Source organism: Chiloscyllium plagiosum, chromosome 6 (genome assembly GCF_004010195.1).
Source record: "Chiloscyllium plagiosum isolate BGI_BamShark_2017 chromosome 6, ASM401019v2, whole genome shotgun sequence".
NCBI classification, from domain to species: domain Eukaryota; kingdom Metazoa; phylum Chordata; class Chondrichthyes; order Orectolobiformes; family Hemiscylliidae; genus Chiloscyllium; species Chiloscyllium plagiosum.
The window spans coordinates 75536634-75554096 of record NC_057715.1 but is presented as its reverse complement, the minus strand read 5'-3'; the positions used below and the strand labels follow the sequence as shown (position 1 = coordinate 75554096).

The 17463-nt window shown below is 39.6% G+C and overlaps 1 protein-coding gene across 3 annotated transcripts in view; it reads left to right on the top strand.

Annotated features, from left to right (window-relative positions):
• Positions 1-354: 354 nt before the first annotated feature.
• LOC122550719 (radixin) overlaps positions 355-17463 on the top strand; it is an 82006-nt gene continuing 64897 nt past the window's right edge. Inside the window, exons 1-2 of one of the 3 annotated variants that reach the window (XM_043691865.1) lie at positions 355-692; positions 2101-2149. In XM_043691865.1, the coding sequence (XP_043547800.1) occupies positions 2138-2149 (12 nt within the window). In that variant the 5' untranslated portion in view covers positions 355-692; positions 2101-2137. Of the gene's footprint in view, positions 693-1757; positions 1992-2100; positions 2150-17463 lie in introns of those variants that run through there. The other 2 variants (XM_043691866.1, XM_043691867.1) reach the window with 2 other exon arrangements.

Here is a 17463-nt window from a genome sequence, read left to right as displayed (position 1 = left end):
AATATATACCTACGATTAATGCATAATATTGAGAGGGAATACATGATATATTTAATGAATGAAGATCGTAACTCACGGATGCCTTATATTAATTCCGATCTCCTAAGTTAGTGTTCGTATATATTTTGAAAAAAAATGATTAAGTCATTTGCAAATTATTTGTCAGAGCATATCATTTAAATTGCATTTCTCGCTACTTTGTTGCCTTGTCTAGTTGGTAGGAGGAAGTACAGTTTTAACATCCAGATCGTACAAAGTAGTAATTATTCATACTTTGTAATAAAAATGTATCAATTTGTATCCTTCCCTCAACTTGGAATTGCGTCCTAGCTCCGCAGAGACTTCAGTGGTGAAGCATAGAAGCTGCTCCTGGTTCAGCTGCTGGCAGTGTGTTGAATGCAGTTATTGGTGGGTCACTGGTCCGGCTTTCAGTGCCCCGCGGACAAGCTTGGGCATTTCTGCATCGTCTCGGTTTGTGGAGAGTGAGGGGCGATAAGGCAGCGCCATGCAGATGACGGCGGCACTGAGATGTGTCAGTGGGGACCACGCCTTGCTCTCACTGGCGGCCATGTTGCATTCTCACTGCTGAAAATTGCACCGCTTCATTATCAACAACAGAGAAATTTGAGAAGGACAATTTGTTTGGAAGCTTTTCTCACGTGACCTTTACAGAGGTCCGCATTTAAGCCCAGGTAAATTTTGTTTCTATTTTTGTCTTGCTCTGAATGTGAGGGTTATACTGTGTCTGAAGATCTCATTATTTCTTCATGCTCCTTCTCTATGTCTCTAGCTCGTTGTCAGGCCTAAAGGTATTATTGAAGGCCAGGGCCATTCCCGTTACATTCCTCTGCTTAAACATAACTACTTTTAAATGTGGAAAAATACTGAGCTGCATAGGCTAGGGACAGCGAGACGAAGAATTTCACTTCGCGACAAACGCTATTTAATTACCAATCGGTATAAACATCGATAAGTCGCGTCTTTTTCCTCTCTCAATATTGAGACAGTAACAAACCCGGACTAGTAAGACTTTGTGCTGCAACAGTTGAGCGGCTTGAGATATTTAAAGCTTATCAAAAACGTTCAGATGTTGGAATTTTGCTTTGAATCTGTGGATCGTGTCCTGCGTATTTCGCCATCTTTCCCGCAGCTAAAAAGATTCAAAATCAACACCATTTCTCTCCCTCTCACTTACGAAACGTTTTAAATCAAACCCGCCACAGCTGTGTACGTGTATAACACCGTATGCGTGGGCTGGAGATCCTATTAGCCACGAGGCTTTTGTGACAAATGTGTTTCTAACAAAGTGGAAATGTAAAGTAAATTAAATCTTCTGGCCCTTTGAAGAAATATGCGTTTTAAAGATTAGCAATATCACAGTTGTGACAAGACAGGGAATATGTGGGTATCGTGAAGTTTTATTGTGGCGGTGTGCTGAACTGCGACAACAATTCAATCATTGTCCTATTTGCAATTTGCGTTGTTGCTGCCATTGAAAACAGTGTGTAATAAAAAAAAAACCTCTCTCTGTTTCAATGCGTCTGTTAGTGGTTCGGTAGCGTCACTTCTTACAATAAAAATGTGTTCCCTCCTTTCCTCTCAGCCCCTTCTCTCATCAACTGTTAGAAGGCGCCAATTGCCTAAACTATAACTTATTTGCATTGCTCTAATAATCAAACTCGTTCATGCATTGAGAAACTGCAAGTCCCGCCTCCTGCCCGCCCAGATTGGGGCTATTTAACGGTTTCGTTGAACCAATGATCTCTCGGCCAACCGCTACTGCGGGCTGAGCAGCTCGAGCGGCGGCTGTCACTGTCAATCACAAGCAAGGTAGCTCTTCCCCAGCTGCAAGCTCATCAGTCATCCTTTACGCCCCTCTTGTGGGCCTGCCCGCTCCCGAATGAACATTGAAGCAGTTCACCACTTTGTGAAAAGCGAAAGGTGTGTAGTTCCAAACTTACAGGTGGACGGTTGCATATCTTTGAGAGCAGGTATTGAGTCCATCTAGTATCCCTATAATATGGTCACCGGTTGTATGTAAAAATTGAAATGTGATAAATAGAATGTTGATTTCATATTTCCCGTAAATTTCATTTTCAGAGTAGAGAAATTGTGCTGTTAACCAGGCCAGTCAAAAATGCCGAAGCCGGTAAGTCAAGTTAATTTGTTTTAAATTGAATTCCTGTAAGATCAGATATGTGATAAATGTCTGGGGTTGATTGCTAATAAATTTGTTTGTCAGACAGTATAATGATTTGCGTATACAGTATCCTGAAATTCTGTACCTACATTATATAGTCTAAGTTTAATTCTAATCACTGGATACTTTCTCTTCCCTGTTCATTCTGACCCGATTTATAAACTGTCATAATAACTGGATGGCACAGAAATGTTTGTTATAAACTTACTTTTTAGGCTCCCCTGCTAGACCGGCACAGTATTCTCCTCTGATTCAAACTACAAAGTTGCATAAGAACTAATAATGAAAAAACTTAGTGATCAAGCCCTAAACTCTAATTTGTGCTATAGTAAACTTAGGATTCTAGGCTTTATAAATCCAATCAATTCTGTTAGCTATGTTTCTGTTGACCTAATACTTCTCAAGACTTTAGGTCTTTTTCGAATTCCATATACGTTTTAACTATACTACACTATTACTTCAAAAACTTGAATCAGATTCGTCCTCCGCTTTCCAATTGTTTCAACCTTGTCTCAAGAGACTTATTTTCTTCTGCCTTACTGTTTTTTTTTAAAAACTTTCTTGTCACTGTTCAGCTAACTCCCATGTGATTTGTAAGTTATATCCATCTTTTATTTGAGCAAGGGTGTAACAGTTGTAATGCTCCACTAGTCTGGAATAAGCCTCTATCTCGGGAGGCCTGAAAGATTGTGGCCAGCACCTCCTGTAATTTCAGCTCTTTCCTTTAGCATCTCGTACAGACAGTGAATAAATCACTCAATGTAGTGCTAGTTTTTCTAGTGTCTCCTCTCTATTTTTATCTGTGACAGTATCCCAGCAACCTCCTTGTTTACCATTACTTTGGTAAAGTCTTCTTACTTGGCAACCACTGATTATAAAGTGATCATTTAATATCTTGGACTTGATTCCTGACTCTACCAGTGTATCACTGTTTTCTCAATCAGCCCCTGCACTCTGAATCATTTCATGATCTTATTAAAAGGGAATTTTAAAACAGTTACCCATTATGTATTCTTGTTGTCTTCTAGGCCCTCTTTATTTCTTCACTTCTGCACACTTTTTTTCTGTTCTGACTGGTTTTCCCTTTTGTATTATCAAGTTGATATGTCATTCTTTTTCTGTATCATCCAGAGAACATTGGATTTGACTGCCCTTCTCACACTTGTGCAAATGTATTCACCTCTTTAAGGTTGTCCTTTATTCTGTGTATATTGTTAAGGATGGGTGTGAGTTTGTATTTCCTTTTTGTTAATCATTGCTTAATTAACTTTCAGTTACTAACAGCCATTAGTATCTCATCCATAAAATTTATCCTTGTGCCAAATAAATGCTGGGTGGCCTTTATGTTATTGCTGTCTGATTCTAACCACTGACATTTTAATTAATGTCACGTGAGCACTGGCTTGAGTTTTAATCCTGAATTGTGGAGTACTGTGTTAAACTGAGTTATCAACAAATAATGTAAGAAAGTTAATGTACCACCAGACAATCGTATGCAACTTTTGAGTTTTTTTAAACAAAGTTATAACTTTTATCCGAAGAAAAGGCGTTCAGTATTATTTAGAAATTGAACATAACTAACTCTTCAGTGAGTTGTCATGGAAACAGGTTCACATCTTCAATGACCTTTTTTTCTGTAAGTCTTTTGGTGTTCCTACTATAGTGACTCACCATTTGAGTGAAGAGGGTAAAACAACAATATGAAGGAAAAAGTACAGAAGTTAGTCTTTTTGCTACTTTTGGAAAACTAGTTTCACAGAAAACAAGAACGAGTTCTTAAGGATATAGTAAATTTTTAAATTGGGAGATTTAATGCAGGTGCAGTGTTGTGCTAGCCTAAATTGGTAATGAATTTGAATTCTGTCCAAGTCCTGAAATGCTAGCTATTTTGTTTCCTATATCATAAGATATAGGAGCACAGAACAAAAAATAACAGTATCTTGCAAAATCAGATCATCCATATATTGGAAGTCCTTTGATAAATTATTTCTATACCTAACTTTTCTGTCCTTTTATATAGGACCATACAGTATGTAAGCTCTTGAAATAACTGATTATTACTCTTGATGAAATTTGTATTTGGTTTTGAATATTCTCACTGATGCAGTGCTAATTCTGGTGACCTTTTGGCAAATGAGGCGATGAGAAATGACTCTGAACAAATGGAACAGTTAACTATCCCTAATGGATTTGAACTACTTAGGGCGGCACAGTGGCTTAGTGGTTAGCACTGCTGCCTCAACGCCAGGGACCCAGGTTCAATTCCTGCCCAGGGTAACTCTGTCTGTCTGTCTGTGGAGTTTGCACCTTCTCCCAGTGTTTGCGTGGGTTTCCTCTGGGTGCTCTGGTTTCCTCCCACAATCCAAAGATGTGCATGGCAGGTGAATTGGCTATGCTAAATTGCCCCATAGTGCTAGTTGCATTAGTCAGGGGTAAATGCAGGGTAGGGGCATGGGTCTGGGTAGGTTACTCTTCGGAGGGTCGGTGTGGACCTGTTCAGCTGAAGGGGCCTTTTCATACTGTAGGGAATCTAATCTACTGTCTTCATATTTAAGTTGGTGTTATGTGTTGAATGGAAATTTAGACCTATGCTCTTCAAATTGAAGTGTAACAATATTGGGAACATGTCTCCAAGGTTTCTTGGGTTTGATGTAGCAAAACAAGACAATTGTCTACCTCTGTATAGCCATTCTTCCTTTACTTGGGCAAGCTATCACATTTTAAATTGGATTTGTACTAAGTAAACACATTCCACATAGGATTCTTGTAACCAGTAGGTGTAAACTTTTACCCTAGCAATCTGGATTTGAAAGCATTGACCGTTTAGTATCTAATTCATTGCACCATGCAGTTTCCTTGGTTTGCAATCCGTAAGTAGTTTTGGCAGATAATGGTGCGATCCAGTTTATGTAAAATTGCTAGTTGGTAAATATTCTGTACACCTTCAAACAAAAGAGCCCTGTAAACTTGGTATCCCTATATTATGGTACCTAAGCATCTTTAGTCTTTGATTCAACACCATTATTTTCACCTTCCAATTTTCCTCCTTTTTCCACAATTTTAAAATTCCAACTTGGTGAACTTTTTCATATCTCAATCATCTGCAAATGATGTAAATGGCAGAAAACAGTACTGAATAAAAAGGCACTTCACTATTGGCAGCAATATGTTGATCTTGGTAACTAATGGTCTGTTGTGTATTTTGTGTAGGTAGATACTTTTGTGGCTTTAATTGTGCCCGGTCATGTTACTTTTAAGAACTTGGACTTTGAGAAATTGTTCTTGGTTTTACAACTTCTTACAGTATTCCATTGTGAAAAGATAAAGTAACACTTAGAGTACTCATTGACTATCTTCTTTCAGATTTCTTGTATTTAATGTTTTGCAACAATTGGGATGGAATCCAACTACTTGGACTTTATAACCAAATGATGCACAAATTGCAACATTAAAAACTGTTGACTGCACCATGAAGGGGTAAAGAAAGAAACACTATGAAGACCAACCAAGTAAAACAGAAGGGGAAATAAACCAGAGCAAGATGGAGGTAGCCTCCACTACCATGATAGGGATCCACTTCTTGCTTTCCACCCCTCTAGGCTCCAGTAGTCAGCTGATTTCACTGCAATTTCCACCATCTCCAGTGTGATGGAAGGTCCAGACACACCCTCATAGCATCCCTACAGTGTGGAAACAGGCCATTAGGCCCAACAAGTCCATGCTGACCCTCCAAAGAGTAACCCACCAGAACCATTTCCCTCCCCTATTACTCTACATTTATTGCTGACTAATGCACCTAACCTACACCTCCTTGAACACTATGGGCAATTTAGCATGGCCAATTCACCTTACCTGCACGACTTTGGACTGTGGGAGGAAACCGGACCTGGAGGAAACCCACGCGGACATGAAGAGAATGTACAAACCCCACACAAACAGTCGTCCAAGGCTGGAATTGAACCCCAGTCCCCGTGAGACCACAGTGCTAACCAATGAGCCACCGTGCTGCTCATCTTGTCCTATGTGAATCTTCACTGTTCTATAGAGACTGTATCGTGCATAATACTTCCTTGGTTACTCCCCCCTCTTCCCTATGGCTTGTTTCCATGCAAGTTTAAGGCATCTCCTATCACTTTTCTTGTTGTTCAAGGCCCTACACATTTCCCCCCTATGAACAGCAATTTGGTTGTGTTTTCAATTTAGCATAACTCTGTTTACTATTTGTTTCACAATGTGGTCTCTGTAATGTTGAGGAGACCAAACAAACTGGTTGAACCCTTTATTGTGTTACATCTCAGTCACGCAGCAAGGAAGATCCTGAAGTTTCTGTTTGCTTGTCATTTTAATTTTTCACCTTGTTTGCATGTTGACCTTTCTGTCCTTGGTCTGCTATTGTGTTTCAGTGAAGTTCAGTGTAAGCTCGAAAAACGGCACCATTATCTTCAATTTGGCATTCTGCGGCTTTCTGAACACTTAACATTATACCCTCAGCCTCCACGCCCCCCCCCCCTGCTTTTTTTCTCATACGCTGTAATTACCCTTTTTGTTATTCCTTAATGGTGCTTTCAGATTTTTGTTGTCTCATTTGGATAAACATTTTTTCTTAATTATACATGTTACCATTTTTAAAAAAAATGGAAATCAGTGTACTAGTTCTCTACTTTAAGTCAGACCAAGACCTGTCATCTCCAAATTTCAAGTTTTGCTGTTTCTTCCTTTTGGGTTCTCCATTGTTCCTCTAAACACCACCACTGTGTGCCTCACCCCCATTTATTGTTTAACAATTGCATTTTTTTTTTGGCCATTGTCTGATCTGAATTTTTCTTGCATTTGTTTTTATTCCAGATTTCAGGCTTGAACTTTGTTTCTCTAAACCAAATTGTTTCTAGTTTTCCCCCTCCTGATGCAAATATTGTGTCTCCAATAATGCCAAACCATGATTTAATTTGTAAGGTAAAATTTGAATCTGTTTTAGATGGTCCATTCAAGATTTTCTGGTAATTCCAAGACCTAGTTATGGGTGTGCCTTCATATATTCTGAAAGAAATCTTGCAGTTGTGCAGTGCTTTTCACATTGTCATGATTCGGAGATGCCGGTGTTGGACTGGGGTATACAAAGTTAAAAGTCACACAACACCAGGTTATAGTCCAACAGGTTTAATTGGAAGCATACTAGCTTTCGGAGCAACGCTTCTTCATCATCACCTGATGAAGGAGCGTCGCTCCGAAAGCTAGTGTGCTTCCAATTAAACCTGTTGGACTATAACCTGGTGTTGTGTGACTTTTAACTTTTCACATTGTGTTTTCATCGTCAGTGTGTTGTTTTTACCAATTGTAATTTTGTTGCAAGCAAACATGACTGGAATACATAAAATGGCTATGAAATTTTGCCATGAGATAACTGCCCAGTTTATTATGATATTGGTTGAGCCATAAATATTGATCAGAGCAAAATAAATATTTCCTTTTATCTTTCCAAAAGTGCTGTTGGGTATTTTACAGTTTACTTGTACATCAAATGGGACCTTCACTTACAATCCGAGCCAAAAAGTGTGGCACTGGAAAAGCATAGCTGGTCAGGCAGCTTCCAAGGAGCAGGGGAGTCGACGTTTCAGGTGTCATTCCTGATGAAGGGCTTATGCCTGAGATGTCGTCTCTTCTGCTCCTCGGATGCTGACTGACCTGCTGTGCTTTTCCAGTGCTACACATTTTGTTGCAAGCAAACATGACTGATCTTCAGCATCTGCAGTGCCAGACTGATCTTCAGCATCTGCAGTCTTCACTTTCTCCTCCCTTTTGTCATCTGAAAGACAACACTTTCAAGATCACGCACTCACGCACTACCACTGTGCAAAGCTGGTATTGAAGTGGAGTTCATTTTGTATGTGTTCAGGAGTGTCTATATTTTATACATACAATTTAGTGATAACTGCCCAGTGCTCATGTCCCAATCTTAGTTGAAAGTGGGTATTGCAGATGCTGAAATTCAGTCAAGATTAGAGTAGTGCTGGAAAAGCGCAGCATCCAAGGAGCAGGAAAACTGACGTTTCAGGCAAAAGCCCAATCTTAATCCAAATTCAATATTGTCTCTTACAAATGGTGTGAATTTTACTAAGGGTGGTCACTAATGCAGTTTGTAAATAGAATTAATATTACGCAGCTTTTCTTGAGCAAGTGTAATAACTTATCGACCTATCCTTTAAAATTTGGGTTTTTATTTTTACTTTTCATGGTCTGTTTTCTGACCTTAACTGACTCTGGTCTCAGCATAGATAAGTTTCTTCTTCCTCCACTGTACCTTGCTAGCTGACTGTCCTTTATATGTCCCTTCCCAGTTGGGGAAAGTTCAGACACTCCAATAGCTTACTGTACTAAATCAATTCGCTATCAAACCTGCCAATAAAGTTACCTCTTCTTTCTCTCCCCACTTGTTATCTTCCCCCTTTTGTAATGTATTCTTGAGTAAATGTGCATGTTTTCAATGATTAAAGTGCCTCTTTGTTTCATGGGTTTAAGATAAGAAAATTACTCCTTGAATTTGTGGCAGACAGTGAGCCGGAGCATTTAAACTTGTAGCCTGTAAAATGGTAAACCTTTTTAATTTTTTGTTTTTAAATTGCAGTTCTTACAAATAGCTGTGCCAAGTCCTTACAAAGTCAGGGGGAGGTAGAAATGTGACCATGGTTTTTTTTTGTTTTTGTAGTGCAGATCTAGTGAGAGTCAGGAAAAAAAATTGATTTGTTACCTGCACAAACTGGAGGAAGTTAGAAATGTGACCATGGTTTTTTTTTGTTTTTGTAGTGCAGATCTAGTGAGAGTCGGGAAGAAAAATTGATTTGTTACCTGCACAAACTGGAGGAAGTCAATGTTGTAGCTGAGGGGAAAGTTATGCTACAGTATAGCACCATTGGAGAACATGAACAGAATTATTGGACTGGTTGGTAAACTAAACTGTTGGTAGTAGAAATTGGAGACTGATTAGGAAATTTAAATGGAGACATTCTAAAAATCTTAATTGTATGCTACACAATATTTTAACAGTTGGTTAATGCACAGTTTACACATTGGCGCTCTGCAAATGCATTGATTCTTGTGAATCAGGATAGTTCGAGGATTAACCTTTTAGCTAATATTGGTGAATTTAAACCACCACAGTTTGCCTTTATTGAGGCTAAATCTCTGCTCCTGTTAATTATTCAGTGACTCCTCCAGGAAGACCCCTCATTCTTAAGGACAAGATTCAAATTGATTTTGTATTTTTCTTCTGAATACTTTTAGCAAAGCAATCCATCTGACTAGGCTGTATATGAAAACCATTGGAGTCTTTCCTTTTTCCAATTGCCCCTGCTATCTGAGCCATTGGAGAAAGACTTTGCTCTGCTGGTACTGTGGTAGCTGGTATACAACAGCCACCTGGTGTCCCAAGAAACATATGCAAGCTGTTTATTCAGCTATTCAAAATGATAGTTGGACTTGCAAAATCAGAACTCATGTGGACACCCAGCAGTGACTGATCTGAACATCATTGTGCCTGAATTCCCAAGCTACAAGGAATATGGTGATCAGTGGCCCGACTGAGTTCTGATAGGCAGGAAAAGATGGTCTCAAAGAACCACGTGTTGGAAGCATAAATATGAAGAACACAAACTGGTTTGTTTACCTTTTTTTTTCTCTCTTTTAAAATTTAAAAAGTTGAAAGTGACCCTCCTGTAGTGGGATAAAAGAATGCCTTGTGACTCTTCAGCCTAAGTCAATGCACCACATTCATCACTGCTCTTCAGGTTGGGGTGCATATTCAATGAGGTCAAGGAATTCTAATCCAGCCTTGCAAAGGAATTCCATCTGAGGAACAGTAAGACTGATTTTAGAGACCAAAAAGGGGATTTACTCATGCAGGCAGAGGCATGTGAGATATTCAATGCACATATCATTTAAAGGAGGTGCTGCCCAGGCCCTGGTGACAGAAGTGCTACGGTTACTGGAAGGTTTTAAATTTGAATTATTGGATCGATCACCCCGTCCTTAAGTGACTGGAATTGTATAAGAAACATCTAAGGATATTGGTTGAAATTGCATAGAGAATTTTTCAGTCTTCCTTTGACTGGGTGGTGTCAGACTTGGAGAATTGCAAAAGTAACACCCTTTTGTTTTAAAATAAAAATTTGGTCAAGGTAAGCTCAGCAATTACAAATCAGTCAGTTTAACTTTGGTAGTGGGGAAATTTCATGAAACATTTGAATTAGAATGAAGTCATAGGGGAAAATTAGTTGAGTACTGTAGGCAGTTTGAATTTATGAAAAAAAAATGGTTTTAACTTGTTGGAGTTTTTGAAGAGTTGAAGTTAATACTGCTTTTGTGATATATGTGGACTTAAGGTATTGAAACAGTGCCACACAACAGAATTGATAAGTTAGTGATTTTTTTTTTAAGATTTGTAGCTCAGATTGATTTAAAGTTAGCTCACTGAGCATGAAGGTTTGTTTTCAGACCTTTTGTCACCATACTAGATAACATCATTAGTGAGTCTCAAGTGAAGCACTGGTGGTATGTCCTACCTGTCTATTTATAGATCTTGTTTTTTTAAGGTGGGTGATGTCGTCATTTCCAGTTCCTTTTTCTCCAGGGAAGGTAGATGGGACCTAAATCAATGTTTATTGATGGAGTTATGGTTAGAATGTCATGCTTTTAAGAATTCTTGTGTGTCTTTGTTTCACCTGTCCTAGGATGTGTTGCCGCAGTTAGTGGAGTCCTTTGTCTATCTGTATGGAAACTAGTGATAGTGGATCGTGTCTTTTGGTGACTAGTTGGTGTTCATGTATAGAAGGTATTAGCTTGTGGAATAAATGGAATAGTAATATAGATACAAAAGGAACCAAGTGATGGAGGAACTGCCTAAGGAAAGATACAGGATGGCTACTTGTAAGGTACTAGTGAGTTAGTTGTGTTGGGCGATGAAGACTTTAAGGGAAAATTTTGTCTGCTTACTAAATTTTAAACCCTATTTTTAAAAATTATTTACTTTGGGTGTTGATGAAAAAGTATATCTTGTCAAGATTCTTTGGCACTCGCCCGATCAATATGCCAGAATACCATTTCAAGGGGAAAATTGACTCGTGCAGTCTGAGGAGAATGTTGACTGCAAAGTGGACTCTGGCGGTATTTTGGAGCTTTTTTTGCAACAAGTGAAGCTGGCTGTTTCACACGGATACATTAACATCAGGATGTGTTTGCCACTAACAAGCTACAAAAGATTCTGCGTAATCCACAAACCAGTAATGTGGATATGAATTTAAGTGCCAGTGTGACGCCAGGTATCTAGGCTGCATGTCTCAAAGGCTGGTATGAAACCTGCCCAATTGAACAAGCAGGACACTATGTAACAGTCTATGCTTGCACGACTCTCAACAGCAGTGAAAATAGACATAATTCTGCAATTGGAGAGTATTTGGATAATGCTGAGTGCAAAAAGTTATGCTCACCCACTTTGGATTTTGTGGGTTTGCACTCGGCACACGTGTGTTGTGGAAGCTATATATTAACAGCATGCACTGCCTGCTTCAATGCCAATAGGAGACCACCAGTGAAATAACAAACTGATAAGACAGTGCCCTGAGAAATCAGTTTACACACCTGGCTTAAAATTTTAAAGTCTAAATTAACTCAGTTATTGTCAACTGGTGCATTTTCCATAGCAGTGCCTCAGTCAATAAAAGTCCAGTTGCAACCAATCTGTGTACTCCTCCACATTGCAAGCTTTTACTTTCCCCTTAAATTGGTATATGTGAGAGTTATCTGGGGGGAGAAAAAAGCCACAAACTTTGGTGCAGAATTTCTTCAGCGATACTCAGTCTGTGCTGCCAAATGACTCTTCACTGCATCTTTTACTTAGAGATGACAAAAAGCTAGTTATGTCTTTAATTCATAAAGTGATATTCACGTAATGCTAGCTGCTTGCTTTCAGGATATCAGGTCATGTTAGTAATTTTTTCTTGTCTGCACAAAACTTCAAGGTCTGTTATAGGAACACTGTTTAGCATCACATTCATTTGTTATATTAAGTGGCAAAAGTTGTTGATGGCAGGACTGGAAGAATTTTAATTGTTCTTTCTGGATTGGAGGTGTACTTTAAAAACCTGGAGAAGTCAAGGTATTTAATGATGAACCTACCATTTTAGAGCTTTCTCTGAAAGTCTCCTTTAGAGCTACCAATCTGATGTTTCTCCCATAGGCTCCGATGAAATTTCCTTCATCTTCTTCCAGTGGCTTTATTTTGGGGAAACTTCAAGAGATTCCTGATGTTGTCACAGAACACTAGTTAATAGCTGCGATTAACTTGATAAATCCCTAGTTGTGATTTCCATGATGACTTCCAGAGAAGTGTTTGTAGTCAGTGCAATGCTAGAAGTCAGGAATATTTGATAAAGTTTAAAAAAAAAAAAATTTACAGAACAATTCTACCTGAGAACTGAGTTATTTACATAGCCCTCTTACTATCCTGATCCAATCCAATATTGTTGTGACAGTTAATGTTTAAAATAAATCTGACTGACTAGCAACTAACCATCAAAACTGTCACAATATTGTATACATAAAAACAAATCTTTTTGTTTAAACAGAAATTAAACATTGCGTGTAACTAAACACAATAGTTTATGAAGACCTGTTATACTCTATCACTTTCCTGCAAGTGTGCCCTCCTCCTACAAAACCTTTAAGTTCTTTTTGCTTTTTAATTTAAAAACTTGAATGGAGAAACTTCTTTAAAAGTTTAGTTGCAGAAGTAATTCTGGCAATTGTAACACCTACAAAAATTCTTATGTACAGTTTCCTGTCCAGTAGTTCTAATCCCTTTCAGACTCTAAGCTTTGATTTCCACAAAAGTCCTGAGAATGTTAAGAAATGGAATGGACAAATTATGGAAAAAAAATAGACGGAGTAGTGATCAGCTCAGTTGGCTGATAATTGTGCAATTCCCATACCAGCTAAGGGTCCCATGAAGGGCACTCATTCTCAATCCCTTTACCCCAAACCTGAGGCATGATGACCCTTAGATGACCGAGGTTGGTTTAACCCCTGAATGCAGCCCAATGGTCTGGTAAGACTGACAGCTGTACTTTCGATTGAATCTGACTTGTAGCTCCAGAAAATGTCTATTCTTGTGCAATTTTGTTTGTAGGTGAACACAGGTGTTGCATCTAGCCAAAATTTGAGTTGGCAGCTGCGCTGTGTATTCGGTGGTTTCATTGCAATTTATTTTGCCAAGCCCCTGATTTGCACACTGGTTTATGAACTCACTTAATCCAGCAGATGTGTTCCTCAATAGAGGGTTTTACTAACTGTTTGCATTATGTCCACTCGCCTGTACTGGATTTGTTGCATTACGATCAAACATATTACTGAAAGTGGCAGTAGTTCTAATGTAATCCATAGGTTTTTTTGTCCTCTTTATAATCTCTTGGGTTTTGTATCTTGTCTCTTGAATTCAATTTACAAAGGGAATTGGATGTAAATTTCTGCTTGCCCACCACTGAACTTGGTAGACAAACAGGAGGCTGGCAGAACACAGCCTGCCAAGCAGAACTTGGGCAGGCAACTTGAAAGATCAGGTATAGGGGGATTGAGAGATGTCTTTATGCAATAGGATATAAAGCTGTATCCAAAATAGCACTTATTTAATTGAACTTCATTACATACATTAAATGGAAGTTGAGGCAGTGCTGCATGCAAAGTAGTACATGTGTAGAACGTAATGATTTGAATTTCAAAAACCAGGAGTAAGCTGTGATGGGATGAAGTTGTAGGATTGTTGTGTGGAGTAGAGGAGCTGGACATTTTTTTTTGAAGACTTTCCCACTTGACAATTGCTGAAGATACTTTATCTCTCCCTTCATTGATCAAGGATCACCAAGGATAGTGAAGGTGTTTAGTATGCTTTCCTTTATTGGTCAGAGTATTGAGTACAGGAGTTGGGAGGTCATGTTGCGGCTGTACAGGACATTGGTTAGGCCACTGTTGGAATATTGCATGCAATTCTGGTCTCCTTCCTATCGGAAAGATGTTGTGAAACTTGAAAGGGTTCAGAAAAGATTTACAAGGATGTTGCCAGGGTTGGAGGATCTGAGCTACAGGCTGAGGCTGTTTTCCCTGGAGCATCGGAGGCTGAGGGGTGACCTTGGAGGCTTATAAAATCATGAGGATGGATAGGATAAGTAGAGAAAGTATTTTCCCTTGGATGGAGTCCAGAAGTGGAAGGTTTGGGGTGAGAGGGGAAAGATATATAAAAGGGACCTAAGGGGCAACGGTTTCACGCAGGTGGGTGGTGCATGTGTGGAATGCGCTGCTAGAGGAAGTGGTGGAGGCTAGTACAATTGCAACATTTAAAAGGCACCTGGATGGGTATATGAATAGGAAGGGCTTGGAGGGATATGGGCCAGGTGCTGGCAGGTGGGACTAGGTTGAATTGGGATACCTGATTGGCATGGGCGAGTTGGACCGAAGGATCTGTTTTCGTGCTACACATCTGTCTTTATGATCGCTTGGATGTTGTGAAATATAGAATTCTATTACCTAAAAGTTGTTTTTTTTTCTCAAGTGGACTTGATTTGTGTACTCTAACTTACTCAAAACAAATCACCATTTTCAGTGTGTTTTTGTACAAAGGCAATTTGTCCTTCAGTTGAAGTGTGCCCTGGAGTCCATTAGCAGATTTTATAATTGCTTTGATGAGCTTGTTATAGGTACTGGGAAAGCTTTGGGACTGATGTTGTCATGGTGTATTTGTGCAGAGGATCATCTGATTCTATACTTGCACCTCTTTCAAAAGATAGTTGGCTTACTTGGTTCTTGTCAAGGGACTCTTGTGCTAATGACTGGGAGATTTCTGATGGAGATTAATTGTCGTTCATTGTCAAGCAACATCAGCATGGGTCTGAATCATATCAACTCTAAATGTTAACTGTTTCGCTCTCCATAGGCCCACCACCCTCTGCGTGAAAACATTGCTCCTCGGTCCCTTTTAATCTTGCCCCTCTCCTCTTGGGGTCTATATTCATAGATCTTTGAAAGTTGCCACTCAGATGGATAGAGCTTGTAAGAAGGCCTATGGTGTATTAGCGTTCATTAGCAGAGGGATTGAATTCAAGAGTCGTGAAGTGATGTTGCAACTGTACAGGACTTTGGTTAGGCCACATTTGGAGTACTGTGTGCAGTTCTGGTCGCCTCACTTTAGAAAAGATGTGGAAGCTTTGGAGAGGGTGCAGAGAAGATTTACCAGGATGTTGCCAGGATTGGAGGATATTGATCTAGTGGTGGGGGCATGGAATGCGCTGCCTGTGGGAGTGGCAGAGTCAGAATCTTTGGTGACCTTTTAAGCGGCAGTTGGATAGGCACATGGATGGGTGCTTAAGCTAGGACAAATGTTCGGCACAACATCGTGGGCCGAAGGGCCTGTTCTGTGCTGTATTGTTCTATGTTCTATGTTAAACATATGCTCTCTAGTTTTGGACACTCCCACCTTATCTATGTACTCTATGCATCTCCTTCCTTTTGTAAAGTTCTTTCAGGTCACCCTCAGCTTCTGCTCCAGGGAAAATAGCCCCAGCCTATTCAGCCTCTCCCTATAGCTCAAATCCTCCAACCCTGACAAAATCCTTGTAAATCTTTTCTGAACCCTTCCAAGTATCACAACCTCCTCCCTGTAGTGGGAGAGCAGACTTGCACACAATAATCTAAAAGTGACCTAGTCAATGTCCTGTAGAGCTGCAAAGTGACCTCTCCACTCCTGTACTCTGCACTGACCAATCGAGAAAGACATACCAAACACTGTCTTCACTATGCTATCTACCTTTGACTCTGCTTTCAAGGAACTGAGCCTGCACTCCCAAGGTCTTTATTCAGCAACACTTGCCAGGACCTTACCATTAAGTGTATAGGCAAAAGTGAGGATTGCAGATGCTGGAAACCAGAGTTTAGATTAGTGGTGCTGGAAAAGCATTCTTGATGAAGGGCTGTTGCCCGAAATGTCAACTTTCCTGCTCCTCGGATGCTGCCTGACCTGCTGTGCTTTTCCAGCACCACTCTGATCTAAATTTTTAAGTGTATAGGTCTTGCATTTTTGGGCCCCATATTTCAGGAAGGATGTAGTGGCCACAGAGGGTTCAAAGGAGGTTCATGTGAATGGTCCTAAGAATGAAAAGCTTAACTTGTGAGGGATGCTTCAAGAAAATGTTGGGAGAAAGTTTCCATTGATAGAGACTAGGACCCAAGGGCACAGCCTTTAAAGTAAAGGGAAGACATTCTAGAATAGATTAGGAGAAATGTTTTCGGCCAGAGAGTGGTGAATCAATGGAATTCACTGCCACAGAAATCTCAAGTCCAGGTCATTCTGTATATTTAAGACAGGTTCTTGATTGTCATGGAGATCAAGAGATACAGGGAGAATGGGGGTAAGAAACTTATCAGCCATGATTTGAGTGGCCTAATTTCTGCTCCAGTGTCTTAGTCTCGCCCTGATTTGCTTTTCCAAAATGCGGCACCTCACACTTATCAAAATTAAACTCCATCTGCTGCTACTCGGCCCATCTGATCAAGATTCCATTGTACTCCAAGGTAACCTTTTTTGCTGTCCACTACACCTCCCAATTTTGGCGTCATCTGCAAACTTACTAACTGTATCTCCCTATGTTTGCATCCAATCCAAATCCTTGTGGCACACCATTGACTTGTTGAGTCTCCAGCAATCTGTGCTTATGCACGTTCTGTACAGTTTCTTAGGAACGGACAGCATTGAGAGAGCTTGCCTTGACATGGGGGTTTCTTTTATGATCTACCCTGTAACCCACTCTTGGTCCACATATTTTATTTTTATTTTTTTGCTTGCATCTTTGTATGTAAAAGTTTTTTTTGCAGAATATTGGCAACTTATCCATAATTTTGTAGGGTTAAAGTTTGTGAAAGCTCTTTTTAAATGGAATCGACTGTCATTTATCGGTCTAACCAATCATTTGTAACCCTGTTCAAAACTAGAAATAAGCACAAGATATTAAAACTTTAATTGAGTTGCCTTTGACTGACTGTGCTCTTTTTAGAACAGTATTTTGCACTTCTCTACTGGAGCAATGTGAATCCTATGGAACAGTTTAATGTCAAATAATGTGGATTATCTGTTAGATTGACTTTGAACTAGCATGAGCAGTATATGGTATCTGCAAAACTTTTAGCTGAAAATGTTGCTGGAAAAGTGCACCAGGTCAGGCAGCATCCAA